This window comes from Mercenaria mercenaria, chromosome 4 (assembly GCF_021730395.1).
Source record: "Mercenaria mercenaria strain notata chromosome 4, MADL_Memer_1, whole genome shotgun sequence".
Lineage (NCBI taxonomy): Eukaryota > Metazoa > Mollusca > Bivalvia > Venerida > Veneridae > Mercenaria > Mercenaria mercenaria.
In genome coordinates this window covers 26533655-26553301 of record NC_069364.1, presented here as the reverse complement: position 1 = coordinate 26553301, position 19647 = coordinate 26533655, and the positions used below count along the sequence as shown (strand labels likewise).

The following is a 19647-nucleotide window of genomic DNA, read 5'->3' as shown; positions in this document are numbered from 1 at the left end:
AAAGAACTATGATTTAGATAATAAATATTGTTGACCATTTGTATATGTTAGTTTTCATTATTTTAACTTTTTTTAGTGACAAGGCTTTTAAATGGTTTAGACTTGCTGTCCACTGACAGCTCATATTAAAATTTAGAGTTGCTTAATTTTGTTTTAAAGAATACCTGACCGAAATAAAAAATGAAGAATACCTATTGTGATATGCAACTGAAATATCTGCCTCATTGTTTGGGTAGTTAGGCTTGGATTGCTAAATGTAGAAGGTATGTGGGTAATGAGTAGATAATTACACAGAGATCATACACTAGCTAGATTTTCTGTACATAGCTGAGGGTAATGGTTAGATAAGATGAAATGATTGGAGGTGTTGATTACAGTGTGGATATTGAACATAATTATCAGGTAACAATTATTACATGACCATTTGAGTATAAAATTGACAAAGAATGCATTTTTTGGTAGATAGATAGGATAGATGTGGTTGTAATTTATGTGTTTTAAAGTTTTGTTCCTTAGATAGATAGTTGTGGTGGTAACTTGATGAGATGGAATCTGTCATGTTTTATAGCAACCTCCAACTTGTGTCATGTCCAGGTTCAAGATATTTCAGATTCCAAATGTATACATTACAGGGAACCAAGACATTCCAGGGCACCATGACATGCACTTTCCGCAGCCTCTGGTTGTCTCACCATTTGGATTTATAATAACATTGATCCTGGTTATTGTTATGTAGTAATACAGGCTGGCGTATTATACCGAGCTATGGTGGCCTAATGGATATGGCATCTAATCCCGCAATCGGGAGGTCGAAGGTTCGAGCCCTGTCAGAGGCGGGTCTTGTTACTCAGAAGAGAGACCTGTTAGTGAGCCACCAGCTAGTTAAATAATGGTAAAAGACTACCTACATGCCTGATGCCTGGCATTAAAAATTAGGATTCGGGAAGTAATGTTGTTCAATGTATGAAGGTGTCTCATAAGCCAGTATGGCTGGCCCTTTCTGTAGGGATAACACTATAATAAACAAACACTTTACTTTACTTTAAATCAGAGCAACACCTGCCTTACTAAACTACACTACATGAAAATTGTTGTCGGAATATTGCAGAGCAAGCATAGAGATTGATGTCAGATTTTTCCAGAATATAAAAAAAATTCTTTTATGTTTTAAATAAAAGGGAATTCAGAATAATTTGGTTAGCTCAAGAAAGTGTTGTGATGCAGCCTTTTATATATAGTGCATGTATAGAAAAGTGGTACAAAGCACAATGAAGTTCAGGGCCTATGTTCATTTGGCAAATATTCAGTTTGTTGTAGTGCCGTCTGTAGTTTATCCATAATAGTTTGCAGTAACTTCGTTTATAGCATATCCATACTACTGAGATTTTGCAAAGTTGTCTGTAAATTTGAAGACTGAATATTAATGCAAAGTTTCACTACGCTTTGTTCAAAGTTAACAATTACTGAACAAAAACAAAATTTAGCATTTTCAAGTCGCAGTATCAGATTTTAGGTTTTGATGAATACGAGCCTTGGAATTACATGAGTTCATAGCGTGCTGTCTTCAGATTTTATTTTCATAAAAACAACACTCATGATGCATTTTATAGAATCTAAAATGCATTGTTCGCTATTTGTCCATTATGTGTTTGATTCTATGCCAATTTTGTTCTGAGATTTCTCTGATTAGATCAGTATCATGCCTTTGTTTCTGGTGGGAAGCTGCTGTGAGCACCATACATCTATAATCCAGTTAGTATGTAAAAATATACCCAGATTATTGAACCTGGAATTTCGAGCATGGTATATTTATGTTAAAAAACCATGGCAAGAATACAGGAATCCTTCTGGTTTTTGAAACCTACATGTAGAATACTTTTTCATAGGGTTTTGCTGTGTGTTGTACATGTTATAGGAAAAAATGGTAATACTATACTTCCTCAAGGTTTTAACTGCAGGAATTTAGTCTGTGACAGGAGTAAAAGCTAACAGCCGAAGTCCATGGGTTGTTTTCGAATAATTTTTTGTTTTTGTTGGGTTTAATGTTGCACCAACACACTTTTAGGTCATATGGCAACTTTTCAGCATTGATGGTGGAGGAAGAGCCCTGGTGCCCCTCATTGCATTATTTCATCACGGCTCTAACCCACTTTGGTCTATGTCAGCAACCTTAATCACTTGGCAACGGAGGTCGCCTTTTTTTTAAATTAAGCAGATCAGATGATGGTCTCCGGATAATACCAATAGGTACATAATTGCATATCATTATAATATTATAATTATGAATATTAAAAAATCACATTGGTTGGCTTTTCAATGAATTGAGATCAATTTTAAAAGATAAAACCTCAGGCTGGAGTTCGATCAGATCAGAAGTTCACATTCCATTTTTCCAAATTTAAAGGAGACTAAATGCAATCACAGAATCTCAAGATTTTAAGATTTTTAGCAAATATGACTTTCGAATTATATCTTAAAGACATTTGCAGAAATACAATCTGTTTGTCTACTGACCTGGGTTATTATATCTACACTTCAAAAATATTATTTCACTTGTTTTTGAAAGGTATTTCTAATCCTTTATACAGACATATCTTTTGATCTTTTATCCAAGACTTTGTTAATTTATTCAGAACAGTTTACCTAAACATACACTGTCTGTTTTTATATCTTTTTTTTCAGGTGCATGTTTTGTTTTTTTTTGGTTTAATATTGTCATATTACATGTATGTTATATATATATATATATATATATATATATATATATATTCATTCATTGTAATGAAAGTTTTAATTTTTTGACTCTACAATGATTTTCATTTATTGCATGGTATTCAGGTTACGGTAAAAGAAGAAAAACATTAAATTTTGCTCTAGATCGAGATTATTTTTATTTTTGTTCAAAGCAGTGTGGCACTGCCTAATTTTTGTACACTTACTAATTATAATAAGTTTGAAGCAGAATCTACACAAAACCACAAATCTAGAAACTGAATATTAAGTTCAGCAAATGTTTTCCGTGGGAATTTATTTGAGCAAAATCAGTACATGTGTAGTCTTTAAAGTCTTAACAGTAACCTGTTGTCAGTATCTCCACTCCACACTTGTTGGGAAGTTGTCAGCATCTCCACTTACCCACCAGTTGGGAAGTTGTCAGTATCTCTACTCCACACTTGTTGGGAAGTTGTCATTATTTCCACTCCACACTTGTTGGGAAGTTGTCATTATTTCCACTCCACACTTGTTGGGAAGTTGTCAGCATCTCCACTTACCCACCAGTTGGGAAGTTGTCAGTATTTCCACTTCCTCATGTATTTTGTTATTGAATTTAATGATAGTTACAATAAGCCCATAATAAACTTAAAATTGGTAGAATCATGCTTAGTCTAAGATGTAAGCTGCTGAGTGGTGTGGCAGTTACCTTTGTAAAAATGCATTCTGAAGACATAAATAAGCCGATTCTTAGGTTTTATTAAATACGGCAAGAAATGCAACCAGTAACACAAAAAGGTTATTATATATTCTCTACTTTCAGGTTGCAGTTATGACTACAGTGTTTTGAGCTATGAACAACATGTGTTTTGTGTAAGGAGTTGTGTTTTGGATTATACTGTGAAATTTTGGAATACTGGTTAATAGAAACCACAGACTGGTAAGTGTTTCTATGCAGAAAATTTCTCCATTTTACTTGAGTAAACATACATAGTTACATAGTTTATACATTGCCAGTTGGTCAGTATGGCATTTTGTGCCACAAGCTTCTATGGCCTAACCTTGAATCCCTTGTCCACCATCACAGTAGGTTTGAACCCCTGTTCAGGGTGCTGATGAAGCCATCTAGCTAGCTTGCAGTGGTTGATGGTTCTACCTGAAGGTTGGTTGTTTTAACCCACTCTTACCTGAAAATATTACTGGCCAAAGGAACATCAGGGTCTCAATAATTATACCACCATTTCAAGCTGAAAATATGAAATACCAGGATGATGTCAATGTGACATAAATTACAACTAACTTTTTATGCTAATAATTCAGTTTTAAAGGGTCAAAAAGATTTTGGTTATAATGTGGCTGCCACATTTTTTATGAACATAAAGTATATTAGTTTCTGCTTACAAATGCATTTCCTATTTTTTTTTTATATATGTTATATTTGTCATAGGTTCAAATATTCGATAAACAACTTAGAAAGTATAATTGAATGCATTCTTTTTATTACCTCCCTTTATGGCTCTGACAGTGTTAAGGTAGTTCTGCACGTTTGATAAACCGGAAGTGATGGCGTAACGTAATTTATCCGGAAAGCGTAGAATAAAGCCTGGATTCGGCGCACGGAAATGAAAGTAATTTTCTGATTAAATCGAAACCTGTGAGTAAATTTATTACAATGACATTGTTGCTATATTTCTAAAGTCAAAATATGATATTAAAACATATGACACTTTAAATTTAAAAAAAATGTCTTAAAATTAGCGTGAAATGTCCGGTTCACTTTAATCTTGGTCAAATATCTCAAAAATAAGCACACGGACCTATAAATTTTATTTCACCAAATTATAGGCCATGTGTTTATTTACAACTGGGAGAAATTTCATCAAAATCTACATTGTAGTAAAATTTCTACTCGCGAAAATGTTATGAAAGTTATAATTTTCCCTTAGACTCCCATTATGAAATATTGCATGAGGTCCAAATTTTTCAAATCAGTATAGCAAAAAATCAAGCACACGACCCTATCCTTTTTATTTGCTGAATTTTCTAGGTATATTTTGAAGTTTTGAAAAATCAGAATTTAATCAAATTCTACATTGTAGAAAAAATTTCGATCAAAACGTGCAGAACTACCTTAAGTTCACATACAACATTGAAAGAGTGTTTAACCAAGTCAATATATGTATTTTCTATATAGACAGCTGCTTTATCATGAAAATTAAAAACATGACTTAAAAAATTAATGAATTATTCATCTTTGACTCATTCTTAAATGTCATAAGTGCAATATAACACAAAAAAAATGAATATTCATGATGTATTTTAATGTTCTTGCATTTTTCCTTAGAATTTATATCGACAGAAGAGTCATATGATGCTGAGACATTCTTGGATACTGACTACTAGTGGGGATTGCGCAACATAACATTGCATTGAAAATTCCAAGCTGTGACATAAAACAGCAGTAGTGGTTAATTTCATATGTATTCTTTTGTACTTCATTGATTATCATGTAACATGCATCACGTTTGTGAGTGCATTTCATATTAATAATATTTAGTTTTCTCCATTCAGGAGATTTTATCAGTACATCATAGAACTTTTAAAGAGCCAGGATTTTTTTGCTTCGTGTCAGATAGTTATGTTAATGAATATAACAGGAAAGATTATCTAGTACTAAGTGCATGGGCAACTTGGTGCTTTAAAGATGTTCTTTGTTTGGGTTAAGTAAAGTACATTTGACTCTTAATACTATAAAGCAAGGGGAAAACAGTCGAAAATGTATCACTAAATGAATATAGGGATGTAGGAATCGTGGTAGACTTGTTTTGATATAAAATAAATATTTATATGCTTATCTTCATGAAATATTTATGTCTTCCAACACACAGTGGTGTGGGAGGTGTGGGAGACATATTGATTTACTCCTGTCTGTGTGTGTGTCTGTCTGTCACAAATCTTGTCCGCACTCTTTTAAGTCGAACATTTCTGATATGATCTTTACCAAACTTGAACAAAATGTGTTTGTCAATAAGTTTTCGGCTAAGTTCGATAACTAGCCAAATCGGCCCAGGCACTTCAAAACTATGGCCCTTGACCAAAAATTACTGAACCATTCATACAAGCTCATCTAGTCTCACTAAATTTACTGAATCATTCATACAAGTCCATCTGACTCACTAAATATATATATAAAGACAGACTTACTAGATTCAGATGATCAGGCAGTTGTGGGAGACATGCGCTTTTCTCAAAAGCAGCTCTAGTCTAAGTCTAAAATTTAAGCTTTTACCTTTTCTGATTGTGTCTCCTAAAATAACAGACATTTTAGCAATATTTTAGTAGCGGCTCAGCACTTTTTTATTAGCAGTGTAATAAAAAGTTCTGGCAAATATAACATTTGGAATTTCAGATTTCGGAACTGTCATGGATACAAGTCCTGGTAGTATTCCATTGGACAAATATTTTCTCCCCGCAGTTTAACTTGTGAGTTGTGACAAATAAGAATTGGTTCATGCTTGATACCCAGGCAGGGCGTCTAATAATTATGTGTGTGTGATTTAATCAAAAGTGACTGGAATAATCATTTGATGGGCGGTAGTTATTGGACTTGACTTCCGTATCTGTTTCATGAAGGTGCCCAAACAATGTAAAATTATTAATATTCATGGCAGATTAATTTTCGTGGATTTCATTGTTGCATCAGTCCCTCAAAATAAATCCTGAAGCATATAAACAAAAGTAATAAGTTGATCTCAACAAATTCAAATCCCCACAGAATGACTGTTTTGACCAAAACCATGAACTGTTGCTTGTGTGAGGATGCACAGGGTGAGAAAAATGTGCAGCCAGACCGGGACTCAAACCTGGGGCCTCGGAATACCGTTCAGATGCTCTACTGACTGAGCTACCGGGCTGCTTACACATTTTCTCCCAGTCCTATACCATGACACTAGAAAGAGCGATTAACACTGCAGACAACAGTGCTAATACTGTAATGCTGTTAAAATAACATTTAGCAGAACATACAAACTACACCTTTAAATCTCTTTCAAAGATATATCTCAATGTGAGTAATTACCTATACTAATTGATTGAACAGTCAGCATCCATCTTAACATCTGTTCACAGCCATGATTATTTTACAGGTATATGGTGATTACCTTCTCATAGACTTGCAGAATTGTTTTTATAACCAGGTGATCTTGTATAGTTACAGATGATGGGCCTGTTGTATGTATGATTCATTTTTGTTTCTCATTCCGATTAAAAATGGAAAGTATGAGTGTGTAAAAAATCTGTTGCCAAACATTCATGTGAAGCTAAAGAAGAAAATCTGCATTTTATGAGAGACATTTCTGTAAAAACAATGGTTTCCTCCTGAACTTATACTGGCACATTTTGTGAATTTCAAGGTTTTGATGAAAGTTGGTTCTACTTTGTTTCAGTATAAAATTAAGTCTATTATGGCCTTGTGGAACTCTGACAATTTGACTGTAAAAAGGAGTACCCCAGTGCAGTACACACGCTTAGCTCAGTAGGTAAGAGCGTTGGTCTACGGATCGCAGGGTCGTGAGTTCGATCCTCAGGCGGGGCATATATTCTCCGTGACTATTTGATAAACGACATTGTGTCTGAAATCATTAGTCCTCCACCTCTGATTCATGTGGGGAAGTTGGCAGTTACTTGCGGAGAACAGGTTTGTACTGGTACAGAATCCAGGAACACTGGTTAGGTTAACTGCCCGCCGTTACATGACTGAAATACTGTTGAAAAACAGCGTTAAACCCAAAACAAACAAAAAACAAGTAATACACATGACATTGTATAATAATGCATCGATTTGACGTATAATAATGCATCGATTTGACGTCTTCTTTTGCATTTATTTATAAGCTTTTGATCAATGAATTTGGTCTGTTAAAAGTTCTTTGGCAAACTAAAAACATAAATTTTATTTGGGAAAAACTGTAAATGTTATTAAAAAATCAGTATACTGTAACACTATGACTTTTTGGATGAATAACTCTTATCGTGCTGGACACGACTGATTCTGCCTTTGTGACCAGTGTAGATCGTCATTCAGTCAGTATCTTTAGGTAATGGTACTTTCCAAGTTGAAACATGACAAGTTCATTATAGAAATTTAGTGGGGTAAGGGATGATGACAATATTTTGCCAGGCAGTGCTAATGGCCTTGTTAAGGAAGCCAGTTTGTTGAAAAAATTTGGTAATTTGTGAGTCTGGTTATGAAAGGAAGACATGATGGTGAGTTGAAAACCCTTTGGGGCAAAGCCTAAGATAAAATGTTGTTTCTGTTTGTAAAACTAATTGTTTGAAACATACAAGGTGGTTTGTGATGTTATTGGCAGGGTCCTACTGTTGCAAACATCTGTTTGTAATCAGACAACATAATGCCATCATGGATCAGATTAATGATAAAATTATTGGAGTCAAGGGTGTAGCCAGGAGTTTTGGTAAGATGGATGGGGGTTTGTCAGAGGAAATGATCAGGCTTTCGACTGATTCCTATATAGCACACTCCCGTATATAAGGATCTGTGACGTCACCGATAAGGTCTGCTATCTAAAAACAGCACAGGACTCAATTTGCGGACAAACAATCAGTGCATTCATTGTACAATAGCATAAGTAAACCATAGATTTTGCATTTATTTCGTTATTTTTTTTGTTCAGGTTTCTAGCCTGCACATCACAAAAATGTTTTTCTTCACTTTTAATTTCAATAAACTAGCCGAGAAACTCTTTCTTTTATATCCATGTTAGAAATAACATACCGCTTTTTCATCAATATATATGTATGTATGGATGATGTTATTATATTATTCTGTTCATTTTGTGACACATCCAGTTTTAAAAAAGAATATTTAGAAAAATATAGAATAGGCCCTAACTCGGAAAAATGTATTAATACCAAATGGAAAGCGTTAATTAAAACAAAAATGTATTCACAGAACAGAAAAAAAAATCCAAATTGTTCTTCTTAGTTACCGTCATATATTGACATTATATCTTTGTAAAAAAATATTCCGTAAGTGTTTATAAATATAATAGATCTACTTGAGAATGTAAAAAGAAATATTATGATCGCATAATTAAAATTCATTAAAATTTCGAAATATGATGAACAACATGTATATTTTAAAGTAAACTGTCATACACGTTATTATTTTCGGCCACATATTCAGTTATTCGCTGAAACAATTAACACCTCTGTGATATACATATGTTGTGTTTTATTACAGACGACCCCTTAGTGTGACATATAGGTATTTGACTTTTGGTAGTAATATTTAGATGTTATCTGATAAAAAAAATGTTGCTAATCTAATGCAACACCATTATTATTACCAAATCATGCATATATATGTATTTTTAATAAGGAAAGGTTTGACGGACACTGACTACAGCTGACATCGGGGTCATCATCAAGTTTGCGTCTTGTGTTGTGTGAATCAATTGTTTAAAATAAAATACATGCAGTTATTGTAGTTATGACTTCAATTGTGCTGATACATTCTTTGAACGTCATGAATCAAAATGATTTAGCATTAAGTCTCTTCGGTGTGTCGCATTCGAAAATATTGTAATTTGCTATTAAGTCTGTAAATCGTTCTTCTGGTGCAAGATTTTAATAGTATTATTGCAGAATATGGGGTAATATGCATGCAACATGCTTTTAAACAGTGCTCTTTTTTGCTTAGTCGGCCCGTTTTGATTCGTCTTGTTAAAATAATCTATGAAAATAATATGTCTGTATAGTTTGTATATTCCTTACATTCGTTCCAATATATTTCTTTAATTAGTTATTGTTTCATCTCTTTAATTTATTCTGTTAATAGGTGTGACAATTTTATACAGGTGGCATGTTACTTTTTTTAATTCCCTTCGAAGTTTACTGAGATAATTGATGGTTCGTTATTATATAGAAAACGCTCCCTTGTCCGCAATTCGCGCATTGCATTATGGTATAACTGCTGTATGTTGTATTTATAGAACACGGGAGAGTGCTATTCCTATATTTTCCTATATTTTGGATCAAAATCCTATATTCTGAAGAACCTCCTATATTTCCTATATTTTCCTATATTTTGAAAAATATTCCTAAGAGTAAATCTTGGTTTGATACTGCTTTTGGATTCTTTTTTTTATAGGTAAGAAAATTCCAATGTCTGTCACAGCATCACCATCCTTAAGATAATGTAGTTTTGCTCTTCTTCATCATCTGTATGGTCACTTTGCAAGGCAGTGAAACAGGACATGGGTCTTTCAGGTAAATCAAAGTCTCATTCAGACATTTTCTTTCAGATACTCCCCAATGATGAAATACAAGGCAAATCTCTGAGATCTCTGACATCAAAAAAGTATAGTAAAGATGACAAACTGGTGCAGAAGTACCATGTCTGTTTTAAATATACAGTTCATGCAGTTTTACCAAAATTCAAAGTTTTCATTTACTGAATTGTCAGCAGGAAGATTTTCTAGAGACTGAGAACACTGCCGCGTCACTGCCCAAAAAGTGTTGACCAAGGGTGACAGTAAAACAGTGACTGCTACAGCCTCTGGAGCATCTAATAAACCAGCTACTGTAGGTTCAAGCGATATTGAGCAGAGGCAAATACAACATGTATTCACAAGTCACCCTTTGAAACATCAAGTCACAGAATCTGAGCTGTTGTGGTGTTTTGAAGTAGCAGCTGCTGATTTTTCATTCAGATCATGTGATGACCTCCATACAGTGCACAATGCTTTTAGAAAAGGTCTCAACTGTTTTGGAAGTGATGCAGAAGAGTTAACTTTTGACATGTATCAGTTCTTCAAGCAGCAGCCAGTCAGAAGAGAAGATTTTAAAGACCTTCAACTGGAGTATGACATGGATGAGAGCCTGTTCCTAAGACATGTACCAAGCAGATGGTTGACATTGTTGCCAGCCATGACCAGAGTATTAACAAACTAGAGGGTAAGTGTGAATTATTTCACTGTCTTAACTTCCAAAATCAGTGAAATCCAAGTCTGCACGAAAACAGCTTGAGAGCAATGAAAGGTACAGAAGAATATGTTGTGGGCTTTGTATCAGTCTTCTGTCTTGTCTGGATTGTGATGCTGTTGAAGAGAATGGTAGACATTCTGGACATTGATTAATGTAGAAACAGTAAGACAGTAAGTGTACAGGTAAATGAAAATACTGGTATTTGTTGTTGAAAACTCCTATATTTTGCCTCAAAACTATCCAAAAACTCCTATATTTGTTGTGAAAATATTCCTGTGTTCTTCCTATATTTTGGAGAAGACCTGGTTGACAGCCTGATTACAAAATTCAAAGACAAGGGGGCAGCTCAGTTATTCAAGTACTCGACTTATTACAATGTTTTTGCTAAATGATTGGAATATTAGTATGAAATACATCCCTCACCAATGTGGGTCAAAAACCCTGCCTGGGGTATAGAATTCTTCATGTAGGGAAACCATCTAGCCTGTAGTGGGCCAGCTCGGGTTCCCGTCCATGCTTGAAATAAACCAGGGGGCACAAGTCTTTTGTCTTCCTCCACTTTGAAGAGCTCGAAAAGACGCCATATGATATAAAATTGTGTTAATTTGAATCTTAACCCAGCAAATAAATGAAATACTTAAGGTTCTAGTATTTTCACAGTGAAAAATGTCAAATATTTTTCACTTGTAACAAACTGTAAAATGGGTAAAGTTAAGAAATTAGTACATGTAATATGAAAATATCTTTTCACTTGTGAATACCATATCCAACAATTTCACTTGTCAGTAGCCAGAATGACTGAGATGCTCATGTTAATAAGTCCTTTCTAACATCTTGTCTGAAGATGTTTAGTTATTACAGGTGTTCAAGGAGTTGCATGCCAAAAGCGCTTCACTCTGGTTCCGCCAATGGGAATGTTTCTGTCTCAAAGTAGAAAAAAAAATAAAGGAAGTTTTGTGTCTCTAGAGACAATGAAGTGTACCTTGGCATTTATGATTTATATCATGGTGGTTGCAGCAAAAACCTACACAAGTTAATTGCTTGGAAAGTTTATTAGATAGGAATCTGGCAAATTCGGAGGATTGGTGTCTGTCAACGGAAATTGATGTGTTCAATCCAAATTATTTATGTATTTTCTGCAGCCACTTTGTATAAAATTGGGTATTAGAAAATTGAACTGATTTAGTTTTGTTTGAATTTAAGGATGGAGAATTCAGATTTTCTTTTTCTTCTGTCTTTATTAAAACCTGTGACTGATTTTTACCTTGTATTAAAATGAGTTTTACCTTGTATTAAAATACTTTCATTGTCACTCCTGTCATGCATCAGTTGTTTAAAGGTCAAGTTCTGATATATTAACAGCACCATTTTTTTCAAGGTCAAGGTCAGATAACTGCTAGATCTACTGTATAAATTTCAAGGTCAGATATTAATACTGCAACAATTAATGTTCAAGGTCAAGGTCAGATTATCTCTTCTTCAGTATGTGTCTGACTGCATTGTTTCAATGTCAAGTCCTTATTTCAGTTGTTATTTGACTAACTGGTTGAGCACACTTTCAACATTTGTTTGAGGGTCTAGCTGGCTGTCTGTCTTGAGTATCATTATACTAGATCTTGCATTTAGCTATTGTTTAGAGGTCGTATACAGTTGCAGCTCGGTATATCGAATTCCTAGGGATCAAACACTTTACTTCAAGATAACTAAAATTTAACTTATTTATATAATATTATAACAAAATTACATTTTTCTGCACAAAGTCATGGTTTCGGGATTGGACGTTAAAATGTGGGACGTGAAAATGTCCTCGAGATAGCCGGAATTTTAAGATGAGCAAGTTCAAGAGTTTCAACTGTATATTTTTCACCAAGGTTAGATTTTACCTACATCAGCACTGCAAAGGTCAATGCCATTAGTCATTAGGGGTGTCACAGTTTCAAAAGAAATAGATTGGTTATATTGATGAATGGATTATAATGATTTGACTGGTTGTAAATGGTGTTGTAATTAAATGATTCCATTTTGCTAAATGGCCATGAAATTGACGCTTAATTTCCAAATGACTTGAACAAATTGACTACCCTAAATCCATTCACAGATAAGTATGAATAAAGATTGAATAAATACAAAATTAGATCTATTACAATGGGGAAAATGTCACACTGATGAATTCATGCTATTGGAGGATACAGTCTATGATGAATGACAAGAAATTTAGCCAGAGGTCAAGTGTCCAGATCACCAGTTGGTACAGATAGAAAATCAATTGTTTTTTTCCAGTTTGAACACGTTATCTGTCTAACTAACAAAGGGAATGATGCTTAAGGGTAAAATCACATTACATTTGGTACAATTTTTAGCTTGACATAAAATTAGGAGAATTATACTGAGATATAAGTTATAGATAATGTCCTCAAATTGTAGGTATATCTTTCTCTGTTGTTTAATGGTAAAATGATTACTATCAAACTTGTGGTTGAGTGCAACCGCAAAATGAAATCCAAAAAAACCAAGTGCATGTAATTTTTATATGCCCAAAGGGACATATTACGTTATGACACCAGTGTCCATCCGTGTGTTAGCAATTTCATGTCCGCTTTGTAATTCTTGAACCCCTTGAAGGATTTTGAAGAAACTTGACACAAAATGTTCATGACAATGAGATGACATGCAGAGCTGTGTTTTGGATGGCTCACTTCAAGGTCAAGGTCGCATTTATGGGTCAAAGGTCCTATGAGTTTGTTTCGTGTCCTCGCTGTAACTATTGAACTGCTTGAAGGATTTTAAAGAAACTCGGCACAAATGTTCACCACATTGAGAAGACGTGCCAAGCGCATGTTTCGGATGGTTCACTTCAAGGTCAAAGCCACACTTAGGGGGTCAAAGGTCATAGCTTTGGGTGTTTATTGCTCTGCAATGATATTATTATTATTATTATTATTATTATACCCGATTTATATAGCGCCCTTTTTATGATAAACACAGTTAAAGGCACTTTATAGCAAACGCAGCCACACAGAGTGCAAAATTCATCCTCTACTTAAGTACAGCCACAGAGCGATCTGACCAGAGGGACAGAGTGAAATAAAGCCCCCAGAATAGATAGAGAGAAATCTTTTTTAGATACAGGCATGTCAGGCTAATTTAGCCCATCTCTTTGCGAATAGACAGTCTGGTTCTTTAACATGCCCGGTGTATAGCACTGATACACGCGAAGCTGTCTTTCCTGGGAAGAACCAGTAGAGCATTTTCAGAACAGTTTTGTGGTGATTTTATTGTTTCATTTTTTTTACCAGTTTCATTTTTCTCATATTATCAAAAGCAGTTTAAGCTTTAGAAAAATGCAGTAGGCAATGAAATCTGCAATGGTCGCTATATCCATTTTATGGTAGGTTCAAAAATTAACACAACACAAAAACTATCATTCTTTTATGCTTTTCTCAGTTTAACATAAGAGCCAATGTTCCTGACATGATATAGGTAGGCATTAAGTTACGTTTTGAAATAATAGTATTTATCATTCTTTCTGCCTATTGATCTTGCATTGGGAAGAGACCTTTTCGTTATGAAATCTTTTTTAGTCATTGTATGTGTGAAGTGAATAAGTAGCTGTCATAAATAGGTTATTTGGCCGTTTGCCAGTCTCCTTTGCCACTATCCCAGCAGATGAATAACGAAAACAAAAGTAAGTCCTTATTATATCGATTAGAACGTGATGCTGCTTCTGTTGTTTGAATGTCTATGTAGTGAACGTTACTTTTTCGACAAGCTGATGTATATACTACTGAAGCCGTTTGATCATTTTGCTGTAGTAAAAACTTTGTGTTAATTTGTTACTTGATTGTGCAGTAGCTGAAGAAAATATTAATTATAAATCGTGAATTTGCATTTTAAACAGCATGATATTTCAAAGTAAATTTCTCATATTTAAAATATTTGAATGTTAATGTTCTTGGGATGTATTAAATTCTTGAAACTTTTCAGTTTGGAATTAATTAAATTGAATTATTACATTTGGAAAAGATTATAGAAGTATTAAATAAATGGATGCAGTAACTGATATTTGAATTTTAAAAAAAGATCTAAGGTTGTTGATATTGTTAATTAATGCTAAATTTAACCAATTTATTAAACAGTTGTGTTTAAGTGAATACGCCTGAGGGATATTTCGTAACAAATTTGCCCCACCTACAAAGTGTGCAAGTGTCAAAATTAAAAAGTGTAACTAGGTAGATATTTTGTGAGCCTAAAGACCTTTGACACGTCTTTGTACTGTACTTGTCAAATTTTTACCGCAGGTATATTTTAAGGACAGGATACCTTAATAGCACTTGTCACCTTTTTCTGAAGGTTGTATTTAATGCAGGAAACTACACTTCCAGTACAGACAGTTTGTAAATGTTTTCGATTTGGTGTCGTAACATATTGTTTGGGTTGTTTACAGAGCGTATGATTGATAAGTTATTGTTAGCGATGGTACTATATAGTGGGAATATTGATCGCACAGTTTATGTGTCGACTTAATCAGTGTAGATTAGGAGTCACTGTAAAAAGAATGCTTAATCGACTAATTCCTCCCAGTGCACTAATGCGCTATATGGATTATTTAAATACGAACATGAAGATGGATTAATGTGGATTTTATTCTGTTGTGTAAGTTTTAGAGTCAAATACCAGAGAAGAAAAAAAATCTACGTTGTTAGAATTCTAAAAGTATTTTGGATATAAAAATTTTAAATATGTGATTATAAAAAAGGATGAATAATTAGAAATTTATTAAATTTTAAAAAAGGCGTAAAAGGAAATTAAAAAAGGAAAATATGTTGTTATTAGGGTCGGACTTGGATAATCGGAATTCCGTGCAAGGAAATGGATTAAATTCCAATCATAATGGTATGTTTTTGTTGAAATTTATTAATTAGTCCATTAATGAATTAATGAAATGCTTTGATTTATTGGTCTTTCTTTCTCTTCTCAATTGTGATTAAAGGTAATCTGAGTTTAATTGTATTGTCAGTACCTGCAGGCCTAGAGCTAATGACTGGGTTATGTCCATTTAGAACTTCTGGTAATTATCAAGGTCCCAGGACAATGATTTGTGAAATTGTATGATAGTGATATTGATTTAGCAATGAAGTTAACCAGAAATGATTATATGAATGTGTCCAGACTCATTTAACGTCTATGCTGCATGGTATTGCAATTTCTGCACAAAATATTGTGTTGTTGTTCTGTGTGTCATCCACCTTTGAGTTGTTATAAATCATTCTTGACCCTGCCACCACTAAAATATATTTGATGATATTTAATTTTTATATCAAGCACAATATGTTTGTGAGTATGAATAAATTGTTCAATGGCACATGTACAGAAGAAAGAGATTCCGTGTTCACACAAGCTTGAAGTAATTGCAGGAAAAGTTTCCCTAATTAAATATGACAGTCAGTAATGTAAAATAGACAACCAACTTATGCTACTGCTTATTTCATATTGTGTTTCTTGTAGCTTCTCTTGAGTCTTTAAAGTCAGACAATTCCTTCTGAATTGTGGTATATATATAGTAAGTGTTCAATGTTTTAAATTTTATGTCAAAATTAGATGTTGCAGCTATTGAAAAATTACATGGCAAGTAAAAATACTCTGATTTCAGTATTGCATGTGCACAAGCTTTTACAGAAAGGGTCATAAAGGGAGGTAATTGAAAACAATGGATTCAGTAATACTTCCATGTTAACCAGTAGAAGATCCTTTTGACAAATATATGAGAAAATAATTATCGAAGATTTAACAAATACAGAACAGTTGAAACTCAGTACAGTAACTGTTGTATCTCAGATTCAAAGAGATCGAGCGCTTTAATTACTTGGACATAACTAAAATTCAACTTCAGTGATATTTTGTGCACATGTTTTCAGGATGGGACTTGAAAATGTCTTCGAGATATCTGGAATTTTGAGATAAGCAAGTCTCAGATATCAAGTTCAGCTGTATATTTTTAGCTCACCTGAGCACGAAGTGCTCAAAGGTGAGCTTTAGTGATCACCCTGTGTCCGGCGTCCGTCGTCGTCCGTCGTCCGTCCGTCCGTCCGTCCGTCCGTCGTCAACAATTTGACTGTTAACACTCTAGAGGTCACATTTTTGACCCAATCTTAATGAAACTTGGTCAGAATGTTACCCTCAATAAAATCTTGGACAAGTTCGATATTGGGTCATCTGGGATCAAAAACTAGGTCATCAGGTCAAATCAAAGGAAAAGCTTGTTAACACTCTAGAGGTCACATTTTTGGCCCAATCTTAATGAAACTTGGTCAGAATGTTACCCTCAATAAAATCTTGGACGAGTTCGATATTGGGTCATCTGGGGTCAAAAACTAGGTCATCAGGTCAAATCAAAGGAAAAGCTTGTTAACACTCTAGAGGTCACAATTTTGGCCCAATCTTAATGAAACTTGGTCAGGATGTTACCCTCAATAAAATCTTGGACGAGTTCGATATTGGGTCATCTGGGGTCAAAAACTAGGTCACCAGGTCAAATCAAAGAAAAAGCTTGTTAACACTCTAGAGGTCACATTTTTGGCCCAATCTTAATGAAACTTGGTCAGAATGTTACCCTTAATAAAATCTTGGACGAGTTCGATATTTGGTTATCTGGGTTCATAAACTAGGTCACCAGGTCAAATCAAAGGAAAAGCTTGTTACGCTGTAGAAGCCGCATTTATGACTGGATCTTCATGAAACTTGGTCAGATTGTTAATATTGATCATCTCAAGGTCCAGTTTGAATCTGGGTCATGTAGGATAAAAAACTAGGTCACCAAGCCAAATCAAATGAAAAGCTAGTTTACACTGTAGAGGCCACATTTATGACCATACCTTAATGAAACTTGGTCAAAATGTTAATCTTGATGATCTATAGCTCAAGTTCAAATCTGGGTTAGGTGGGGTCAAAAACTAGGTCACCAGGTCATATCAAAGGAAAAGCTTGTTAACACTCTAGAGGCCACATTTATGACTATATCTTCATGAAACTTGGTCAGAATGTTAAACTTGATGATTTTTAGGGCAATTTTGAATCTGGGTCATGTCGGGTCAAAAACTAGGTCACCAGGTCAAATCAAAGGAAAAGCTAATTAACACTGTAGAGGCCACATTTATGACCATATCTTAATGAAACTTGGTCAGAATGTTAATCTTGATGATCTTTAGGTCAAGTTTAAATCTGGGTCAGATGGAGTCAAAAACTAGGTCACTATGTCATATCAAATGAAAAGCTTGTTAACACTTTAGAGGCCACATTTATGACTATATCTTCATGAAACTTAGTCAGAATGTTAAACTTGATGGTCTTTAGGTCAAGTTCGAATCTGGGTCATGTCGGGTCAAAAACTAGGTCACGGGGGTCAAATAAAAGGAATAGCTAGTTAACACTTTAGAGGCCACATTTATGACCATATCTTAATGAAACTTGGTCAGAATGTTAATCATGATGATCTATAGGTCAAGTTTAAATCTGGGTCAGGTGTGTTAAAAAACTAGGTCACTAGGTCAAATCAAAGGAAAAGCTTGTTAAGACTCTAGAGGCCAGATTTATGACTGTATCTTCATGAAACTTAATCAGAATGTTAATCTTGATGATATTTAGGTCAAGTTTGAATCTGGGTGATGTGGGGGCAAAAACTAGGTCACCGGGTCAAATCAAAGGAAAAGCTAGTTAACACTTTAGAGGCTACATTTATGACCATATCTTAATGAAACTTGGTCAGAATGTTGATCTTGATGATCTTTAGGTCAATAGGTCAGGTGAGCGATACAGGGCCTTCATGGCCCTCTTGTTGTATATTTTAGTGTATTTTAATTATGTTATAAAATCAGTGCCAACCACATAACGAACAAAGGCATGTGGTATTTTACCCTTCAAAGTACTTACTAATAGGTTTCTACAGTTGATTACTAAGTATTGGAGCAATATTGTTCTCCCTTAACTTTGTAAGAAGCATTGCAAATTTGTAGAGGAAGATTAAAGACTGTCTTGTTTCAGACAGTTTTGACATTTTGTTGTTGGTTTGTTTGATATTGATGCAGACATTTTAGCTGAAATAGATGCTTTATTAGGCATTAACATGCAAGAAATATGAAAATCATTAGGACTGGGAACTGATGTATTGAATAAATAACTGTTCAAAACAGTTTAGAAATTGATCACTTAGTTTTGTTCCCTTTTGAATTTCTGTAAATTTCATTCCAGTGGAATAACTTGAAAGACAGACAGAAATTTTGGTTTGAATTGTAATAAAACTAAGTCATTAAGAACTGTAAAAGACCATGCAGTGGTCATGATTATAAAAACAAACAGTTTATATTAAGAAGAAATACACCATAGAGTTTCCTATAGAATATAAAAAAAAAAGTCATCTAGAAGGCTGACTGAATTTTGGAAAATTGATGGTTCTACTCAGGTGCCTATACACATGCTTGAAAATACTGCCTGGAAAGGCACTGTCCTTGGGTCTTACAATGTTGTGACTGAAAGTATTGCTCAGAGGAGGGTTCTTTTCTCTTCTGCCACCATTAAGCTGGAGGAAAGTCCCCATATGACCTAATAAAGTGCCATGTTTACATAAAAAGCATTAAAAACAAATCAGATTTCAGCAAAATTATAATACTTAGCAGCAAATTTATCCTTTAGCCTGCTGGTGGCATGTAATTCTGTCTTTGCCATGCAGGCTGATCTTGATCTGCACTGTTTGCTATTCAGTCAGTAAATTTTCAGTGAACACCCCTTCGAATAATAAATGGTACTGCCCAAATTTATTGATAGACCAGTCCATTTTCAAAATTTAGCAGTGTGAAGGTTATATGAAAGAAGAAGCAAAAAATGGCAATAGTGTGATACGTCAGATTTCCTCATGCAGCTGTTTTGGCCATTTAC

At 34.3% G+C, this 19647-nt stretch overlaps 1 protein-coding gene across 5 annotated transcripts in view; it reads left to right on the top strand.

Moving 5' to 3' along the window:
• The window catches only part of LOC123551200 (F-actin-monooxygenase MICAL3-like), an 87685-nt gene that overhangs the window by 8999 nt on the left and 59039 nt on the right, over window positions 1-19647 (top strand). Inside the window, exon 2 of one of the 5 annotated variants that reach the window (XM_053540815.1) lies at window positions 3536-3652. Coding sequence is in view for 4 of the 5 variants with exons in the window: in XM_053540816.1 (XP_053396791.1) it covers window positions 15540-15612 (73 nt within the window). In the remaining variant the exon portion in view is untranslated. Of the gene's footprint in view, window positions 1-3535; window positions 3653-14935; window positions 15613-19647 lie in introns of those variants that run through there. The other 4 variants (XM_053540816.1, XM_053540812.1, XM_053540813.1 and 1 more) reach the window with 4 other exon arrangements.